Source organism: Lepidochelys kempii, chromosome 19, assembly GCF_965140285.1.
Source record: "Lepidochelys kempii isolate rLepKem1 chromosome 19, rLepKem1.hap1, whole genome shotgun sequence".
Taxonomy (NCBI): Eukaryota; Metazoa; Chordata; order Testudines; family Cheloniidae; genus Lepidochelys; species Lepidochelys kempii.
The window spans coordinates 4,937,009-4,954,871 of record NC_136398.1 but is presented as its reverse complement, the minus strand read 5'-3'; the positions used below and the strand labels follow the sequence as shown (position 1 = coordinate 4,954,871).

The following is a 17,863-nucleotide window of genomic DNA, read 5'->3' as shown; positions in this document are numbered from 1 at the left end:
TCCCCTGCTGGAATTACAGATGCAATATATCAAAATGGTTCATCTTGGATGGGCATTGTGTATTACGCAATGGATGAGCAATTATTTTTCCTCACAATGATTAGTTCATTCCAAAAGGGCTAAATTTTGTCAAGATCCAAATTTATCCAAAATTCAGCTCAACTCTGAACCAAACCTTTCCTACTTAATCTCACAAAGGGTAGAGAGGGGGCCCTTTAAGAGCACAGTCACCTGTCTAAAAACATAAGCCTAATGACGTTCTGAATGTCACTTCTGATTTACAAAGTTGCAAGGACCAAATGGGTTCACCTACTGGAGCAGGAAACCATACTGGGGACAAAATGACATTCTAGGCACCTCTCTAATAGACTTCATCCGCTATACGCATTTTGCATAAGAAACTGACAGAGATGTGGGATGCAGCTGAAGTTTGTATTTCAGTGACTAGTCCTTTCATAGCACAGTGTTATGATTTTTTCTGCAGAGAGGTATAATTAAGTCAAATAACTTGCAAAGAGAGCAAAGATGTGATTAGTGTCACAGTTATTGTTACATCTTCACTAAACTTTCTGTCTGTAGTCTCCTCATTGCAGCTCTGACTCCTCTTACTTTTACACTAGATACATGCATTTGTTTTCAAATTCATTTGCATTTGGATACTCTTAAGACTAAAGAAAACACAAAAGTAATGAACCCCTACCTGGTATTTAGCAACAGATATATGTATACAGTATATATACACATACACACATGCACCAGCTCCCCTGCAGTCCCAGTTTAAGGAGTTAGTACATGTTTGTGAATAGAGCACTGGAAGGAGGTGATGTGGTAATGCCAGGGGGAAGGAGGAGGGATATACATTAAACCTTTTAAGAGTGAAAAAATTTTTAGAGATTATTGTCATATGAAATGTTCAGGGAGATAATCTTGCAAAGAGTGCAAATCTAGGAGCAGCGAAACTTACACACTGATGTCTTCTGATTATTGTCCTTGCTGGGCATCAGCTTCACTCCTCTGGATTTCAGCTCAATCTGCTTCTTGACTAGAAAGAGATTTTAACCAAAAAAAAAAAAAAAAAAAAAAAAGTTTTAGCTAGATTTTAAGGATTACTGATTTGATTCAGAGACTTCGAAGCATCAATTTTTTTAGGCATCCCCTGCTAACACAGTGTTTGTACAGCACCTTGCACAATGTGGCCCTGATCCTGAGTAAAACCAAGCAAAATAATAAAATGCCCCCAGGTCCCAGAATTCACAATAACCCTAGCATGATTATTTATCTCAGCTTCCATAGCAAATAGTTTGATGTTGCCTATTTATTATTCCCATTGAATTGGCCAATCAGGAAGCAAAATCAATAACTTGTGACTTAGATGACCAAGAGACACAGTATGAATAACCAACAGTGAATAATCCGTGTGCCAATAAACGCGTGGGGGTGGCTCCAAAGGAATGAAGCTGCACCATTGTAAACTCTCTAATGTAGCTGCTTGAGGTCACCTTAATTAATCCACCCCCAACTACGTAGGTGGGAGAACTTCTCCTGCACAAATAGCACTGTCTCCACTGGCACTTAGGTCCGTGTAACTATTGTCGTTGCGGGGCGGGGGGGTGGCTTTTTCACGAGCAGTAGTGCCATGTTTGGGGGGCTAGGAGAGCAGATTTTAGTGGGGTTTTGGTTTTGGTACGGGAAAAGAGTAATCTTGCCTCTGAAAGCAAAGCGCCCAGAGTCATTTGACAAGATTCTTTCCATTGTAGTTTTATTTTCATCTATTCAGCCAGTTTATATTTCATCTCAAGTGGTTCCCTTTGTGCACTTTATTGTTTCATGCTTTCATCTCTACACTAGCAAATTTCTAAAGGTTGTCAAGAAAAATTATGACTAAAACTAGGGGGAATTTTAATCAGTGTGTGTGTGTGTGTGTGTGTGTGTGTGTGTGTGTGTGTGTGTGTGTGTGTGTGTGTGTGTGTGTGTGTGTGTGTGTTAAAACAAAACCTGCTAATACATCTGTGTGCTAGAACTTCAGGCAGGGAGATGTCAAATACCTTTTCTTGACGCTTACCCCAAGTAACACGTTCTCTGCCCTACATGTCTGTTGGCACCTTTTCACTTTTTCATGAGCCTATTGCATTTTGAGGGATTTTTTTCCTTATCTTAAAATAAAGCAATCAAAATATCAAGCTGAGATCAGGTCCACAGTCATAAATATATAAGTATGTGGGCTTAGGCAACTCCTGTCTTTCCTACAAGCATTAATGGCTTTCATCTTTTGGGTGGGGCAAAATAATGAACAGTATGCTGATTTGAGAGGAAAACTTAACACACACAAATCTTGTTTAAATATAAACCAGTTGCAGATATGCTAAGGAATACACCTGTCTCAGAATGCCTTAACTGACAATACTCCTCTACGGTCATATAGCATACTGACGCCTGGATATAGGCAATCCAGTGTCTCCTGAGTCCTTAGTTAACAGCAAACCTGCTGCATGCCAAAATGCTAACTTCATCTGCAAAATCCCAGACTGTTTTGGGAAGCCAAGGAGCTATTTCTACCTCAGCGAATCGGTAACTTTCCAAAATTTCCCTCAACTTTGGAAAAATCGCAGTCTCACAGTTAATGTTTTGTTCATTCTTTGACCTGTACATTTTACAACATTGGAGAAACTTGGGAAAGAAACAGAAGAAAAAGGGGAAGGAGGATGGTGGGAGAGGGGAAAAAAAAGTGACAGGAAAAAAAAAACCCCAAAAACCCAGGACATTACTCGTTTGATTGCAATCAGTGTCAAAAAGGAAAGAATGGGAAAAATGAAAACTGGAAACCTTGAATTGTTTTGGTTTTCAAAAACTGAAACTAAATGCAAATTTCCAGCTAGCAATGAGAACTGAAAAAGCATGAGGTGATCTATCACATTCCAGGCACTAGAGGGCAGTGGTATTTAGATACACTGTTAAAGGCACAGGGCAAATTTAGTTCTGATGTAAGAAAATGATTGAAATCCTGTTGCATTTGGTCTGGGTTTTTCCCATAAAACCTTTTCATATAGAAGCAGGTCAAAAGAGGTCTAATGCTAGTCTCAGGGGACCATGATGGTGAGGGAGGGAAGAATCTCTTTGGAAAGTATATGTGGAGTAAACAGTCTGTGTGAAGACAGCAAAGCATCGCGTGGACACTTCACAAATGGCTAGGAAACAAGCATAGCAATTCAAAAGCATCTGTTACTTACACTAACCAGTAACCCACTCTTTACAGATCCATATTTACCATCATTCCACAAAAATTGGAGGTAATTCCTATCAGCGTAAACTATTCGCAACAGAAATGCAGATCCATTTAACCAGATGTTATTTATACTGAAGGAATTAATCCTTTGCCGCACACCGAATCCCCTGTCAGAATCTTCACTGGCTAAGGAGTATGCAAACACTGGTACTTTAGATCCAATCTTGCAAATCATCTCATGGATGGAATATGCCCCTGTATAATATATGACATTGGGCTACAAAGACTACCTGTGCCCTCTGTACAGATGCACACTGTACACTAGTCAGCAGTCCTTTCCACAATGCTTTAAACCAGGCCAGGATTTAGGGGAGCCCTTTGGGGTGGCACTGTGCTGTATTTAGTGAGCCTGGGAGCTAGAGAACCGGAGAAAAAGGCAGGCTCTCTCTGCAACCTGCAGCCTCAATGAAGAATCTCTTTCATATACAGTATAATGGAGTCCTTTCCCATCTCTATTGCAGGAGAAATTCCTACACAAGTCTGCAGCATCACAACAGAACTGGAGCTCTCAGCTCGAATGCCAACACTGCAGTGCAGTAATGAAGGGTTGATGCATGGCTAGAAGTGCTGTAATTTGGCCGAAATTTAAATTGAGGTCCCATTCTACCTGCCCCAGCTGACTCTGCAGGCAGAAGTTAATGATCCTCTGGCACTTACCAGGCAACTAAGGGACAACCCCATAGTCCTGGGCAACATTCCCTCTCTGTCAATAAAATACAGTCAACTCCAAATGTCTGAAGTGCCATTTGAGCTATTACAGGATGCATAATGGCTCCTGACTTTACGAGATCTAACTCATTGCTTTGTAAAATGCTTTGGGGCACCTTAAATAAGAAAGGAGCTTTATAAAACCAAATTCTCCTCTACTTCCTGCACGGCTTCATCATGCATCTTATTGTATGAGTGACATTTGAGGATTTTTTTTTGGTAGCTCTGAAATGCACACAGATAAAAATGAATCTTTTGCCTGTCATATGCTCGCAGGGAATTCATCAACTGATCGAACACATCTTTTTCTGTCCTTCATCTTTGAAAAGAAATTTCTAATTTTACAGGGAAATTTAATGCTTTCCATCCACAACTCCACACCTGACTGACACCAGTGGGACAAACAGCCTTTATGGCGGACTCTGTGGGCGTGGCTGGGATATTCTCTCGTTAGCTCCTTTTGACCCAAGCAGCCCGTCAAAGTTCAGGGCCTTGCAAGTGTTCTAGATGAGAACAGAAACGGATAGTGGAGTCTTTTGATGTGGTCTTGTTTATTTACAAGAAACGTACCAAGTCCTGTTTCTCTGGACACAGTAGGAATCAAAGTGCAGGAGACAGTTTCTTTGTTCGCTGTCCCAAGCCTGCCTTTCCAGCTGACGCTTTGTACCCAAATAGACTTTTCTCTTAGCTTTATTTTAGGGCAACATTATTGTGCTTCCACCCTGCGGCTGCTTGGCTCATTCTCTCACTGCTTCTGTCTCTTTCGGTCCCTGTGTATCTCTCTGCTTGTGCTGCCTCTGTCCCATCACACACACAAAGACACACACACAAACAATGCCCTGTGGAGCTTCCCGCCCACAAAGTCCAAATTACTGGGCAAGTTCACAGAACCCCTTTGGCTGAGGTGGGACTGTTTTGCTGTCTCTCACAGCTATCGTACATGAGGGATGGAGGTCAGAGATTTAGACAAGGTTTAACCCAACACACCTAACGCTTTACAAAGGATTGACAGTGCTTCTGATTGCAGCATATTACTGAAGTGCAGAACAACTGCAGCGCCCAATGGCTTCAAAGAAGCAATGCACACACACAACTACAACTGAAGTCAGGGGGTGCTGCAGGTGCTCATGGCCTGTGCAAATCAGGTCCTCGGCTGTCTCGAATTGGGCATTTAGTCAGACCCCGATTCAGGAAAGCAATTAAGTGTATGCGTAAGTCCTATTGAAGCTGATGGAATGTCAGCTATAAGCGTAACTTGAAGAGCGCGCTTAGTGCTTTGGGGCCTTAAAAACAGAGCCACCCCAAATTAGTGCGCGCTGTCGAAAATGTAGGTCTAAATGACTCACCCAAGATCACAAAGTGCGTCACAAAGTGGGCAGAACCACATCGCCCTTATTGAGGCCTGGTCTCGTGTTCTAACTGGTAAGCCACAGTCTCTCTCCCATGACTTCAGTGCCCTATATTACACTAGTTGCATTCGGCCTCTAGGAATAATAACTGGAGAGAGATTCCTATATGTTTTCCAGTTAATCCTTTATTTTGTTCATTACATGGAGACATAATTTTGAAAGTCAAGTTCACAGGAGACTTTGGTAACATCTTAAGGCATTACCAGTAATAAAGGCGTAAATTTAAAAGAGGTTTCAGAGTAACAACCGTGTTAGTCTGTATTCGCAAAAAGAAAAGGAGTACTTGTGGCACCTTAGAGACTAACCAATTTATTTGAGCATGAGCTTTCGTGAGCTACAGCTCACTTCATCGGATGCATACCGTGGAAACTGCAGCAGACTTTATATACACACAGAGATCATGAAACAATACCTCCTCCCACCCCACTGTCCTGCTGGTAATAGCTTATCTAAAGTGATCATCAAGTTGGGCCATTTCCAGCACAAATTGTTTCATGACCTCTGTGTGTATATAAAGTCTGCTGCAGTTTCCACGGCATGCATCCGATGAAGTGAGCTGTAGCTCATGAAAGCTCATGCTCAAATAAATTGGTTAGTCTCTAAGGTGCCACAAGTACTCCTTTTTTTTTAATTTAAAAGAGGACAATTCAAGACATACATTTTCTCTCTCTTTTTGTTTTGTTTTAATGACTTGGATAACTTGAAAGCAAGAACAACCCTCCCCCCTTCCCAAAAATACATAATCAGATTGTGGAAGGCCCAATGTTCTTCCAGGTTCAGATGCGGGACAGTACCTCAAAGGATCATGTCAAGATAACTGGTCCAACAAAACTTGTGCTGTTTTCTGGAGGGTTTCGCTGTACATAAAAAACTGACAGATCTAACAGAATATTCAATGTCTTGTCAAATCGAAGCATGACATTACAAAGCGGTTGTGGCAAGCAGACAATCTGGTGTATTAAAAGCTGGTTCATGTTGCTTTTGAATAGGAATTTCTCATGGGAAAACCTTTTAATAAACGGAAGAGCGCATTTAAGCAGAAAGCTGTTCCTTGTGTCCGTACTATCCCCGATTCCCCTTGCTGTGGTTGCTATTGAAGAGCTCTATGTGGAATTGGAGATTGTTTCCTTCTTTCCCTTCTGTTGACTCTTCTGGCTGACAAGTCCAATACTGTATTTGCTCTATTACGAAGTGTTGCTTAAAAGGTGGGGGGAATCTGCGGGGGGAGAGGGGGAGAGGGGGCTAGGGGATTTGATTTGATTTTATAACTCCCTGAACCATTTTGTGGGCTTGCACAAATGAACTTGTGTTTTAGGACTGTTGTTTCGCCTATAATTTAAACTCATTTCCCCCTCCTCACCTTGACTTACTTTTTAATAAAAGACAAACAAAAACTAACAAAAACTAACAAATACAACAACAACAAAAATACACCACAGGGGGAGTTTGCTTTGCCTTAGGGACAAAACCATCCACCGCCCCCCCTTAGAACTCAACAATCCCAAATCAATGCCAGATCATGATCTGCATGCAGACAGAGGTGGCTTGCAAGAAACCTTAAGAGCGAGTGATTGTAGGAATCCCTGTGAGCAGGGATGACTCACTCCCTCTGTCCCACAGATGGCAAGCCACTGTGGCTCCATGCCACCCCTTGACCACAGTCCCGAGGAACAGGGCTGGCATACTAGGGCTGCAATCTGCACCATTCAGATGGCTGGAGCGGATTGTTTGCTGGTTTGGGTACTCATGGAAATTGTGCACGCAGAGCAGAGTACGCAGACATGCCTTCCACTGGCATGCATTTCTGCCTGCAATTAACCAATCCGCAAGAGAAATAAATCTGTATAAGCACCATCCTCAAACATTAAAGGCTTTGGAATCCAAGCTGAAATCCATATGTAAATTTTCTGACTATCGGAATGAACAGCCAAATTAAAACCTGTATCTTTTCTGTTGAGGTTTTAAAAGCCGAATTAAAAGATTGTAGCCATCATTTATAGCTAAATTGGGTATGTGCATATCTGTTTTTCAGAGCTGCTGAGTACCCAAAATCCCCATTGCAATCAATGAGGGTTCTGGCATTTCAGCACCTCTAAGTCAGGTTGGGTGTTTGTAGTGGGCCTAACACTGAGCAGAAGGATTTTGAGAGATTATGGCACTGGTTTGCAACTCAGAAGCTCAGGGTTCAATTCCTGGCCCCACCACGAACCCCAAATGTGACCTTGGGCAAGTCACTTATCTCTTTGTGCCTCAGTTTCCCTCCTTAATATGGGGACAATAATCCTTCCTTTCTCCCACCCCTTCTTTTATCTGTTTAAGACTGTAACTTCTTTGGAGCAGGGAGTGGCTCTCGCTATGTGTTTGTACAGCCCCTACAACAGTGGAGCTCTCTCGTACAATGGGGCCTTGAAAAGCTAGTGTGAAATTATTCTCCTGTGGGATTTAATGGTTCCTATTATTAGGGTTCTGTATTTTAAACTCTCAGGGCTGGCCCTCCAAAGTGGATTTGGCAGGTCAATACAATGCATGCTGTATTCCTTTGCAGTCTAACTCAGTTATCTGGGATTCAGATGGACAGATCTGATGAAGACAGAACAAGAATATCTGAGGGCACTTTGTTTTAATGTGGTGTCATATTTTCAGGTCTTCTCTGAACAGTTTATCAGCCCATTACTGAAGATCACAGATCATCTGCCCTTCAGAGCACTGCAGCGGCTTGGTTGGACCAAGACTAGACCCACATTTATTTCCTGAATGGGGGGAGGGGAGGGAAAAATAAAAAGTAATATAGGAAGCAATAATGTGCTGGTAACAATCAGCTAAAAAACAATTTGGGATCCTAAAATAGGTGCTGGTGAGAGGGCCAGATTATTCGTTAGATCCGTTTAGCATTGTTTTAAACTCAGCAGCTTTTTCATTAGCTCACTTTCAACACTTCATCCTTGAGCACAGGACTGAGAGTCAGGACTCAGGGTTCTAGCCACTGAGCTGCCACTGACCTCAGACCAGTACTTATGGGCTGGTTTTCAGAGGTGCAGGTGCTTAGCACCTCTGAAAGTCAAGCCACTGACTTCTCTTTGCTTCATTTTCCTTTCTTGCTAGGGGTGTTGGAAGATGTAATTAAGTTTTGCAAAGCATCTGGGGAGACTTCACGTTGAAAGGTGCTGGAGAAGAGTAAAGCCTGATTATTACTACTGAAAGGAATGGATTTCCTATACATGTCTACATCAATAGAAAGAGCACTAATTTATAGCCTGATTGTATGCAACTTTGCTTGTACATTTACAGAGAGCAAGATCTCAAAGCTAAGGCCTGAATTATGAACATCAGAACAGACACATACAAGGAAAATATTCTGGTAAAAGTTAAAATCAAGTTTAAGAAGTTGGAAAGGGGAAAGGCTTCTCATAGATAATCTGAAAATGCAGATGACAATCACAGAGAGGGAGCATCTCAGATGCTAATAAGTTACATCCCTACCCTTGGAAAACAGACAACAAATAAAATCTATGCATTTCAGAACCCAAGCCTGGCACTATAGTAATCCCCCGCTCAGTTTGCATCTCTGGTGATTAAAACTATTTGCTGTGTGCTTCATGTGGGTTGATTACGTGTCCTATTTTGCATGTATTTATTTATCTTTAATATTTGTGTTAAAACCACCTTATACTTTTTTCTTTTCTTTTCTTTTTTTTTAAAGGATGAGGTACAGTCTTCTGAGGCCCCACTAGGGTGGAAGATGGTTTCACTAACTCATTTAAAAAAAGGACAAAGATGGGATCTTTGCACCGTTTCAAGTCTTTATTAATAGGATGGAACTAACTCTACAATGAAAACCAGGCTGGAAGCAGAGTGGCCAGCTATCATGACCTTACTACGAGTCTCAGGATATTCTGTGCTTTTTCTTAAAGACTTAGCTTCTGGAGTCATTGGAATATGTGAGAATCTCCACTTTTGATTGAAAAAATAAAGTAAGTTTCCAGCTCACACAGTTGCAGAAAAAAATATTGAAAATGTGACCCTTAAAGGCACAAAAATCAGAAAGCAAATAAGAGGGACAAGATGAGTGAGGTAACTTGTTTTATTGGAGGAACTTCTGTTGGTGGAAGAGCCAAGCTTTCGAGCTTTCAGGACCTGAGGAAGAGCTCTGTGTAAGCTCAGAAGCTTGTCTCTTTCACCAACAGAAGTTGGGCCAACAAAAGACATTACCTCACTCACCTTGTCTCTCTAATATCCTGGGAGCTACACAACCACAACAACACCGCAAATGGAAAGTAAATAAAGAGACTGCAAAATTTAATTTGTTTTTCTAATTCTCATGACTATTAAGCAAATCTCATGATTTTTGGGCCCTAATTCTTGATTCTGAATGTTTGAGGTTGACAAGATTGTGGAAGGACGAGAGTAGGTAGCAGGAATTTGTGTGGGAGGGGGCACATGAGAGGACTGGACATTATCAAACTAAATTCTCTATGATCCAAAGTATGAAAATTTGCACGTTACAGAGAACTGGAGATGCGTGAAAATCCTCAAATTCCCTTCACAGAGGTTCACACATCAATGATTTCTTCAGTTCTGGCCAAGGGTAGGATTCATGCTGCAATGAACCCAATAATTCCAAGTAAAATTCAGGTAAAACTGCCAAGGGTCATGCCATCAGATGTTGGGCCTGTGAATCCCATGTGGTATTAATGCATAACTACAAGGAGGAACAGAGTTCCTGCAGGGCAGAGAGCATCTGAGATCCTGTGTTTCTTATTATTTGTATGGTGCTCAGATGATGAGCATGGAACAAAAACCTATCTGGGTTAGCTAGCTACGTAGAGATAGATTTTATCGAGAGCGAGAGATACAAATAGAGCTACTTGGAATTTTTTTTGACAAAACTATTTTTAATCGAAAAACACCAATTCATCAAAACCCAAACTTTTTCTGCAAAAGGGGCACTTTCAAAGGGAAGGTTTCTCAGACTGAGGGGAGAATTTCTGCTCCAAAGCAGCGAGCGAGAGAGAGACCTACCCCAGAATAGCCAATAGCCCAGTGGTTAGGACACTCTCTTAGGATAAGGGAGATCTGGGTCCAACTCCCTACTCTAGAGAACAGACTTGAACCTGGTTTGCCCATGTCTTGTGCATCCCAGGTACCATCATCACTGGGCTCTTGGCTAGCTGGGGGTGGGGATCCCTGTCAAATAAATTAAATAAATAAATAAATAAATATGGAAAATCTTGGTTTCATCCCACTGTGGATAGGTATACTGTTTCCCACCCAGCTCTAACTACAAACTCTAAACTAGCTTCCACCAAACGTTCAGAACTATTTCAAGGGAATCAAATATAACTCTCTCTCTGTGGCTACATAGCTAGACAAACTCTCTCTTTCCATGACGAGAGGCTGGTCTACACATGGTTTCGTACCACTATAACTACATTGGTGTAGAAACTGAAGCTATGTATGACAGATGGGATAGCTGTGTAGTGATTTCAGCTCTGTGATTCTGTGATTCAGTGATTCTGGTACAGCTGCATCTAGACTAGGAGAATGTAACATTTCATCTTAACTATTTCAGTTTCTAAACCAATAATAATTATACTGGTTAAAAAATGTGTAAAACCAACCCACACAGTGAAAGATTTATCTTGAGAGAGATTAGCTGAGTACATAGAGAGAGAATTAGATCACAAACTGTAACAGAGACCTTCTTTGCCCCCTGCTGGAAGTATTGGGACCCTGACACTCACCAGCTCAGGCCAGGCTAACAACTTAATCTTCCAGAGGCCTAGAAGGGCCAGGAGGAGATACTAACCAATTGAGCACCAGCAGGCCAGTTAAAAGGGCGTGTCTGCTTTTTTGGGTTTTTTTGTTTGTTTATTTAAAAAGCACAAAGGGACACATTTTGAGTTTGTTATTTTTATTTAACTGTGTAGAGACTGATGCCAAGCTTATGGCAGGTAGCCAGAACTTGTGGACTAAAGCAGGGAGTGCTCGCACTACCATGTGTGGCCTTCCAGGGAGTGCTATGGAACAGCCCCATCTGGAACACAAACCTTCCAAAGGAATCAAAATGTGTCATCACAGCCAGTGTAGAGTTTGTAGCAAAAACCCAACCCAGGCGATCTTGATGTGTGTTCTAGATTCCCAGAGCACATTTACCTGGCTGTAATTTTGGTCACATATATCACGCATTGATTTCTCAATTCACTGAAGCGTGCATAGCAAAATCTCCCGGTTCCACACAGAGGATAAAAATGCCCAATCACCAAGCCCCATTAATACTAATGGATTCTGCGCTGAAGTCGTAACACAAATGCACCTTTAGAGCAAGACACGTGCAGCAGATGGGATGCGCTCCACCACCTCAATTGAGGTCCTGCCTCATTGCCATTTTGTGAAGGTTTTTTTTAAGTTAATCTTTTAAGCGCTTGACACACAAACGCAGAGCTCATTATATCCAACAAAACGTTTTCCGAGGAGCTCGCTAGATTAGAACCCCCTGACATTTATCTAATCAGAGAAAATTATAACATTAATCGTTACTTTTCTATTTAAGAAAAAAGGCATGATTCAGACAGGTGTTTTAACAGAAAGCAGCAATCATGACTGTGGAAGGAAAATGTCAGATCAAGAGCCATCAAAGGCGTGCAGTAGTCTATGTTAGAAACAAAAAGCTACGGCAGAGTTTTTTGATTTAAAAGTGTGGCTATGTAGTGGGGGGAGGAACTGAAAAATGATTTTAAAACAAGGCCCAGATTAAGGCCACTAGAGTGATTTCTGGAGCTATGCGAAGGGAAGGATTTTTTGTGTATCTGTATCATGGGACTGGGAATCAGGGCATCTGGGATCTCTTGCCCCTTTGCGGCCTTAAGTACAGATTTAAACCTCAGTTTCCCTTCTGTACAAAAGGAGGTAATAACGAAGAGGGATTGTGGGGTTTGACTCATTCATGTCCATACAGTATTTTGAAAACCTCAGACTGAGGTTTTAACAAAGGCCCTGATACTAGAAGGCACATGCTTAAATCCATTGCTATTCAAGAAAATCCTTAAACACTTTAAGCATGTATACAAGTCCAGTTCGCTTCAAGAGGAATTAAGCACATGCTTACAGTTAAACGAGTGATTTCCTAAATATGATGATTTCCTGAATTGAGTCCTGTCAGGAGTATGTCCCCATGGGGGAGAAACGAGCAGTGTGATAATACCTCAAAGTAGCACCCTGGAACTCCCATATTCACCACGGTGATATGATTATATGTTCTGTACAATGCATGCCTTGTAAAGTATCATTTCATCATCTTGATCTGTTGAACATCAATATCCCGTTGAGTTGCATATACCATCATTGTACATGAAGTTATGAAGTATTGCTATATGATCGTTACTGAAGTATGTGGTAAGTGGGAAACCCCCACAGCCAGTGGCAACTGAGAAGCAACTATCCCTGGCCAGAGAGGCGTTGATGGCCCATCAAGAAGAATCCACTCTCTCAATGGGGGCTGCCTAATACCCATGTCACAACAGGGATCTTTCTAGCACCTGGAGAGCAAGTATAAGTGACGGTCAATGACAACACCACTTGGCTTCTCCCCTCCCCAATCTCAACCTCTGGAAGACAAAGACTTGGAACTGGGGAGATTGGTCCCAGGCTGAGAGGGAAAGCCAGCTTGTGTATTAAGAGCTACGAGCTGCCCGTGACATCTATTAGGGTGAGAAAAGCTGCTTGATTCAAATCTTGCTTAGTCTGTTAAAGTTAGAATTGCCGTCTAAACTCTATTCTTTATTTCTTAGGTAACCAACTTTGATTTCTATGCCTACTGCTTATAATCACTTAAAATCTATCTTTCCATAGTTAATACATCTTTTTTGTATTTTATCTAAAACAGTAGGTTTTTGCTTGAAGTGCATGGGGAAATCTCAGCTCAGGTTAACAACGGCTGTTGTAGGTCCACTCCCCTTTGTTGGGGTGGCAAACTAATTAATGAGCTTGCATTGTTCAAGGGAGTCTTGAGCATTTTAAGATGGTATATTTCTGGGGTGCAAAGCTGGGGGTGATTTGCTGGTGTCTGTCTTTGTATAATTCATGAGTGCTGGAAAAAGTTGGAGAGCTTTCATGCAATTTAGCTGGGTGTGGGTCTCCACATGCTCACGGCTGAGTGATCATGCCACCCGGAGGAGTTTGCTGCTTGTCACTGGCATAGCTTTGTGAGAGACAGTCCAGACTGGAGAGTTAAGGGGGCATAGCAATCCCACAGTTCCAGGTTGAACCCCGGGGATCCTGTCACAAGCAGCTCCCCTTGGTTTAAGCCAAGCTCACAGGTGGTTTGTTGGAGATGATCATTGCCTTAGAGGCAAATGGGTACAGTTGAATAACCATCGTTTTGCTCCTTATGTCAGGCAAGCCCTTCATCACCGAGGGCGAGGCATGTCACTTGCTTAGTAGCAAAGAGAAAACCTCAGAAGATTTGGGAGGGTGCCGTTTGGATATATCTCAGCAAGCTTTCTGCTTACTGCGGGCCTACACCTTGGATATGTTTAAGAGTGGGAACAGCCTCTCTCCCCATTTATTTATCTCATTGTTTTTTTTTTTTTTTTACTGTGGCTGTTCTGCCTACTAATAACCATAAAACACCCTGCAGTGCAAACCAATAATAGCATGTTCTTAACTATTAATTCTGCCCTTTCGCTGCAGCACCTTAGGTGATCCTGTTAGGCTGCTGCTACAGTGCTCAGTTTTATTCTGTTTATCTTGGGCACTTATCTGGACCCATCACTGTAGTATCGGAGTGCATCCCAACCTTTAACTTACCCTCATAACACCTCTGTGAGACAGGGCAGTGCTGTTATCCCCATTTTACTGACCAGGGAATTGAGGCACAGAAAGACTAAATGACTTGCCAAAGGTCACACAGGAAGTGCGTGGCAAAGAAGGGACTTGGAGTTGGGTCTTAAATCCCAGACTACATCCCTAACCACTGAACCCAACCTATTCCCACTCAGTAACACCCTAAGAAACCCCTGGTGAAATTCAGCCCTCTACAGAAACCCTGCATGTCACTTAAATCCCACTTAAGCCTTCAAAATAAAGTTTTAGTGGAACACAAGTGGCATAGGGGCCTTGAGCTGTTCCTGTGAACAGGGTTGAACACTGCATCCCCAATGATTATTTTTCATACAGATCCCTGCTCTGTGCTTTGATTTAAACAAAACAAAAAACTCATTGAGCATCTCTTTGTAAACATGAGAAAACTCCATCTCCTTCCATAGCACAAGTAGACAGTGTTCTTTACATCCCAGTGCTAAACTGTGGTCCATGTTGGCCTCCTGTAACAGTCCCCAACCCTGGCTCATTACCAGGATTTGAACCCAGGACCTTCAGCATCAACCTCTGCCACATTAACTGAATTAGCAGCGATAGCAGGCTGATCGCCTCTCTGTGGATCAGTCACTAGAGGGGGACATGACACATTTGATATCCTCTACACATTTGTAAAGCTCTCCAGCCTCCACATGCTGCTAGAGATAGTCCCCCACACTGAGTGCACTAGCCAATGAGAGCTGGACATCATGACACGAGTGTCCCAAAAACTTACGTTGCTTTGGCTGGATGATTGAGTTGTCCATCATACCCCCCGATGCAACTTTTGAGCTTCGTAGCTCTGTAGCGGGCAGAGAGACTTACCACCAACAAAATTTAAATCAGGCCTTCAACACAACGGTTTTAATTCTCATCTCCATTGTACCAGTTTGCTATTCCACCACCTTCAGTACTGGAACTTCTGATTTAACCAACGTGAGATCTAAATGAGGATCAGTAAAAATAAATCTGGGCTCCAACATTCTGACTGAGGGCTGGTCTACACTACGCTTAAGTCAATGTAACTTATGTCGCTCCGGGGCATGAAAAAGACACACCCCTGAGCGACACAAGTTACATCGACCTAAGTGCTGTCCACACCAGTGCTAAGTTGGCGGGAGAGCATCTCCTGTAGCACCGACATAGTGCGGTAGTGTAGATTTGCTCCGAGCCAAGCAGAAAGCAGAAAGCAATAGACAGGATCATTACAGAAAGACTCACTTAGATGGACACTTATCGAGGCAAATTAGGTACCCAACTGCACCGTGAGGAGAAAATGCATTCTGCAGACACTGTCTCCCTACCTCTTCAGGATGAGGAAATCGAACTGATTAACTTGCCGTTTTCTATTGACAAAAAGAGAATGTGCCAAGGCCAGAGGCAAGTGCAAACAGAGCAAACGGGTGTGTGTTTCTATTTTTTATTTTATTTTATACATATGCAGGTTTATTTCCGAAGTAGAAGCAGCCCTCATGCTTCCAGGCCCTCTACACTGAAAAACGTGGAAGAAGAAAGAAGTACCCGAGCTAACCTGTCAGTGTAGTTTTGAAGCTAAAGCATCTCCCCCTAGAGCTGAAAGGAAGGATGTAAAAAACCATTGGTTAACGATTCAAAAAGGTCAGTAAGCAGTTACCTTGATACTGGGCACTGAACCCCTTCTGCCTGTGGTTGCCGTCCGACGTAAAGTGAAGTCGCAGCCAGTTTTTACTGCTGATTACTGGGGCGGGCAGATTCATTCCAGTAAACCTGTAAGAAAATCAACCAGTGATAGTCAAATGCATGTGGCTGGAAACGGTCTTCTGTGAACTTAACCGGAAAGTTGCCCTTCAGATGTCCCAGGAACTGTTCCACTCTGAAGAAAATTGAATGAAAATACATAGACAGTATTTCCCTACATAGTGTTACCATCTTTCACCTCAAGGACTCGTGCAGGTTCAGGACCCCAAATTGTTCAGCATGCATTCCAGAAGGGGAAGTCAAAGGAAAAGCATCCCCATTTCAAAGGAACAGCCCAGCAAAAGAGCAAGCTGGAAAGCTTCCAAGAGGCATTCTTAGTTGATGAATGAGCCAGAAGAAATGCAGGGCCCCATCCCAAATCCTGATCTAGAGCCACCCACTGGTGAGCTACCACTTGCTCTCCTTTCTGGGCCTTTCAACTTCTGCTGAATGCAGGATGATAGAGTGTGAAACAGAAGAGGAAGGTCATTAAAGCATTCAGGACTGCTTTTTGATCCCACTGTAAAAAATAAAAAAATAAAGAAGTCATCTGTCTTTCCTGTGAAAGGTGCTAGGGATTTTCCCCCTCTCTCAATTGGAAGGGTTATATTCATAACTGGCTATGTCTCCCTCTCTCTCTTATTTTTAGGACAAGGAATGCAGGTGACCAAGAACTGAGCATGTCTGGAGAGGGTCAGGATCCTTTACTAAGGACACTCTGTTCATGTTCTCAGAGCTAAGGAGCCTTGCTTGTTTGTGCCAGATGTGCACTTCTGGCAGTGTGGGCATGGCAGAGAAGTTACTCAACCAACATACCTCAACATGAGCTGCTTCTAGGGCAGATGAGGTTAGTCTGACTTCCACGTCATTTGGTTCCTGGCCACTTGGTTCAGACTGCTAACAAGAGTGCTGATTTTAATTGAGGGGAGGGCAGGGCAGGTGCGAGGAAGGCTACTTCTTGTAAAGAAATGAGCCAGGTCCACCAACTGACTTCACTCAGGCCACCAAACAGCTCTTGTGCAGTGATAACATGCAATCCACACCAAAGTGGAGAAGACTGGAGCCCTCAAACTACAGGTGGAAAGCACCATATCCCATTAACAACCCATTGAGCCACCTACTCCCACAACTCCTTGTTTAATGATAAGCTGATTGCTTTAATACACGGCAGGAAAAGAAAAAAAACCTCTTAGCTAAGTTGTCCTGTGCCATGTCTTAGCCTGGAACAAATGTTTACATAATAGAGTTGTATGCACGAATGCACCCTTGAAAACTGGGGTTTATAATAGGAGTATTAACAGCCTTTACTATAGCAGTGCAAACAACATTGCCATGATTTCAGCTATTACAGAATCCAGTTACTTTTAACAGAAGCCCATTTAAAATATTTTATTATAAGACTATGCCACTTATTTAAAAAATTTCAGTATTCTAACACTAGTTCTGTTCTGGACGAGAGGAAAAGAATCCCAGTAAATCAATTCCGTTCTCAGAGATAGGCTGCACGTTTTATAGCCAACACATCCAGTAACAGACCAGACAGCCAAAGCAACATAAGAAATCCCACCCCAACATAACATCCCAACGATAACTTGTATCTTTCCTTCTGGCAAACAGCAAGCTGCTGGGATGACATTGTGCAGTACATTTACTAACGACGGTGAACTTCAATACATCCCAGTTCTATGTGTTAATGAAGCAGCCCTGATGAGTTTACTGCATAGCTAACACTTCTCTGCCACCTACTGTACAGCCTTTAAACAAAGTTTAACCTTCAACATATACCCACCCAGGTGGCGCAACTCCAGGCAACTGTGAAACACACTTTAAAATGTTTCTCTTATACTAATTCTTAAGATTGTTCCTGGTCATTTATCTATTGCTTATTTAGATT

General features: G+C 42.4%; 1 protein-coding gene across 7 annotated transcripts in view; it reads right to left on the bottom strand.

The window, feature by feature from the left end:
* CSMD2 (CUB and Sushi multiple domains 2) overlaps window positions 1–17,863 on the bottom strand; it is a 541,235-nt gene that overhangs the window by 266,303 nt on the left and 257,069 nt on the right. For all 7 annotated transcript variants that reach the window (XM_073317325.2, XM_073317326.2, XM_073317333.2 and 4 more), the window contains 2 exons: window positions 15,887–15,999; window positions 965–1,042 (listed from right to left, as the gene is read on the bottom strand). In XM_073317325.2, the coding sequence (XP_073173426.2) occupies window positions 965–1,042; window positions 15,887–15,999 (191 nt within the window). The remainder of the gene's footprint in view (window positions 1–964; window positions 1,043–15,886; window positions 16,000–17,863) is intronic.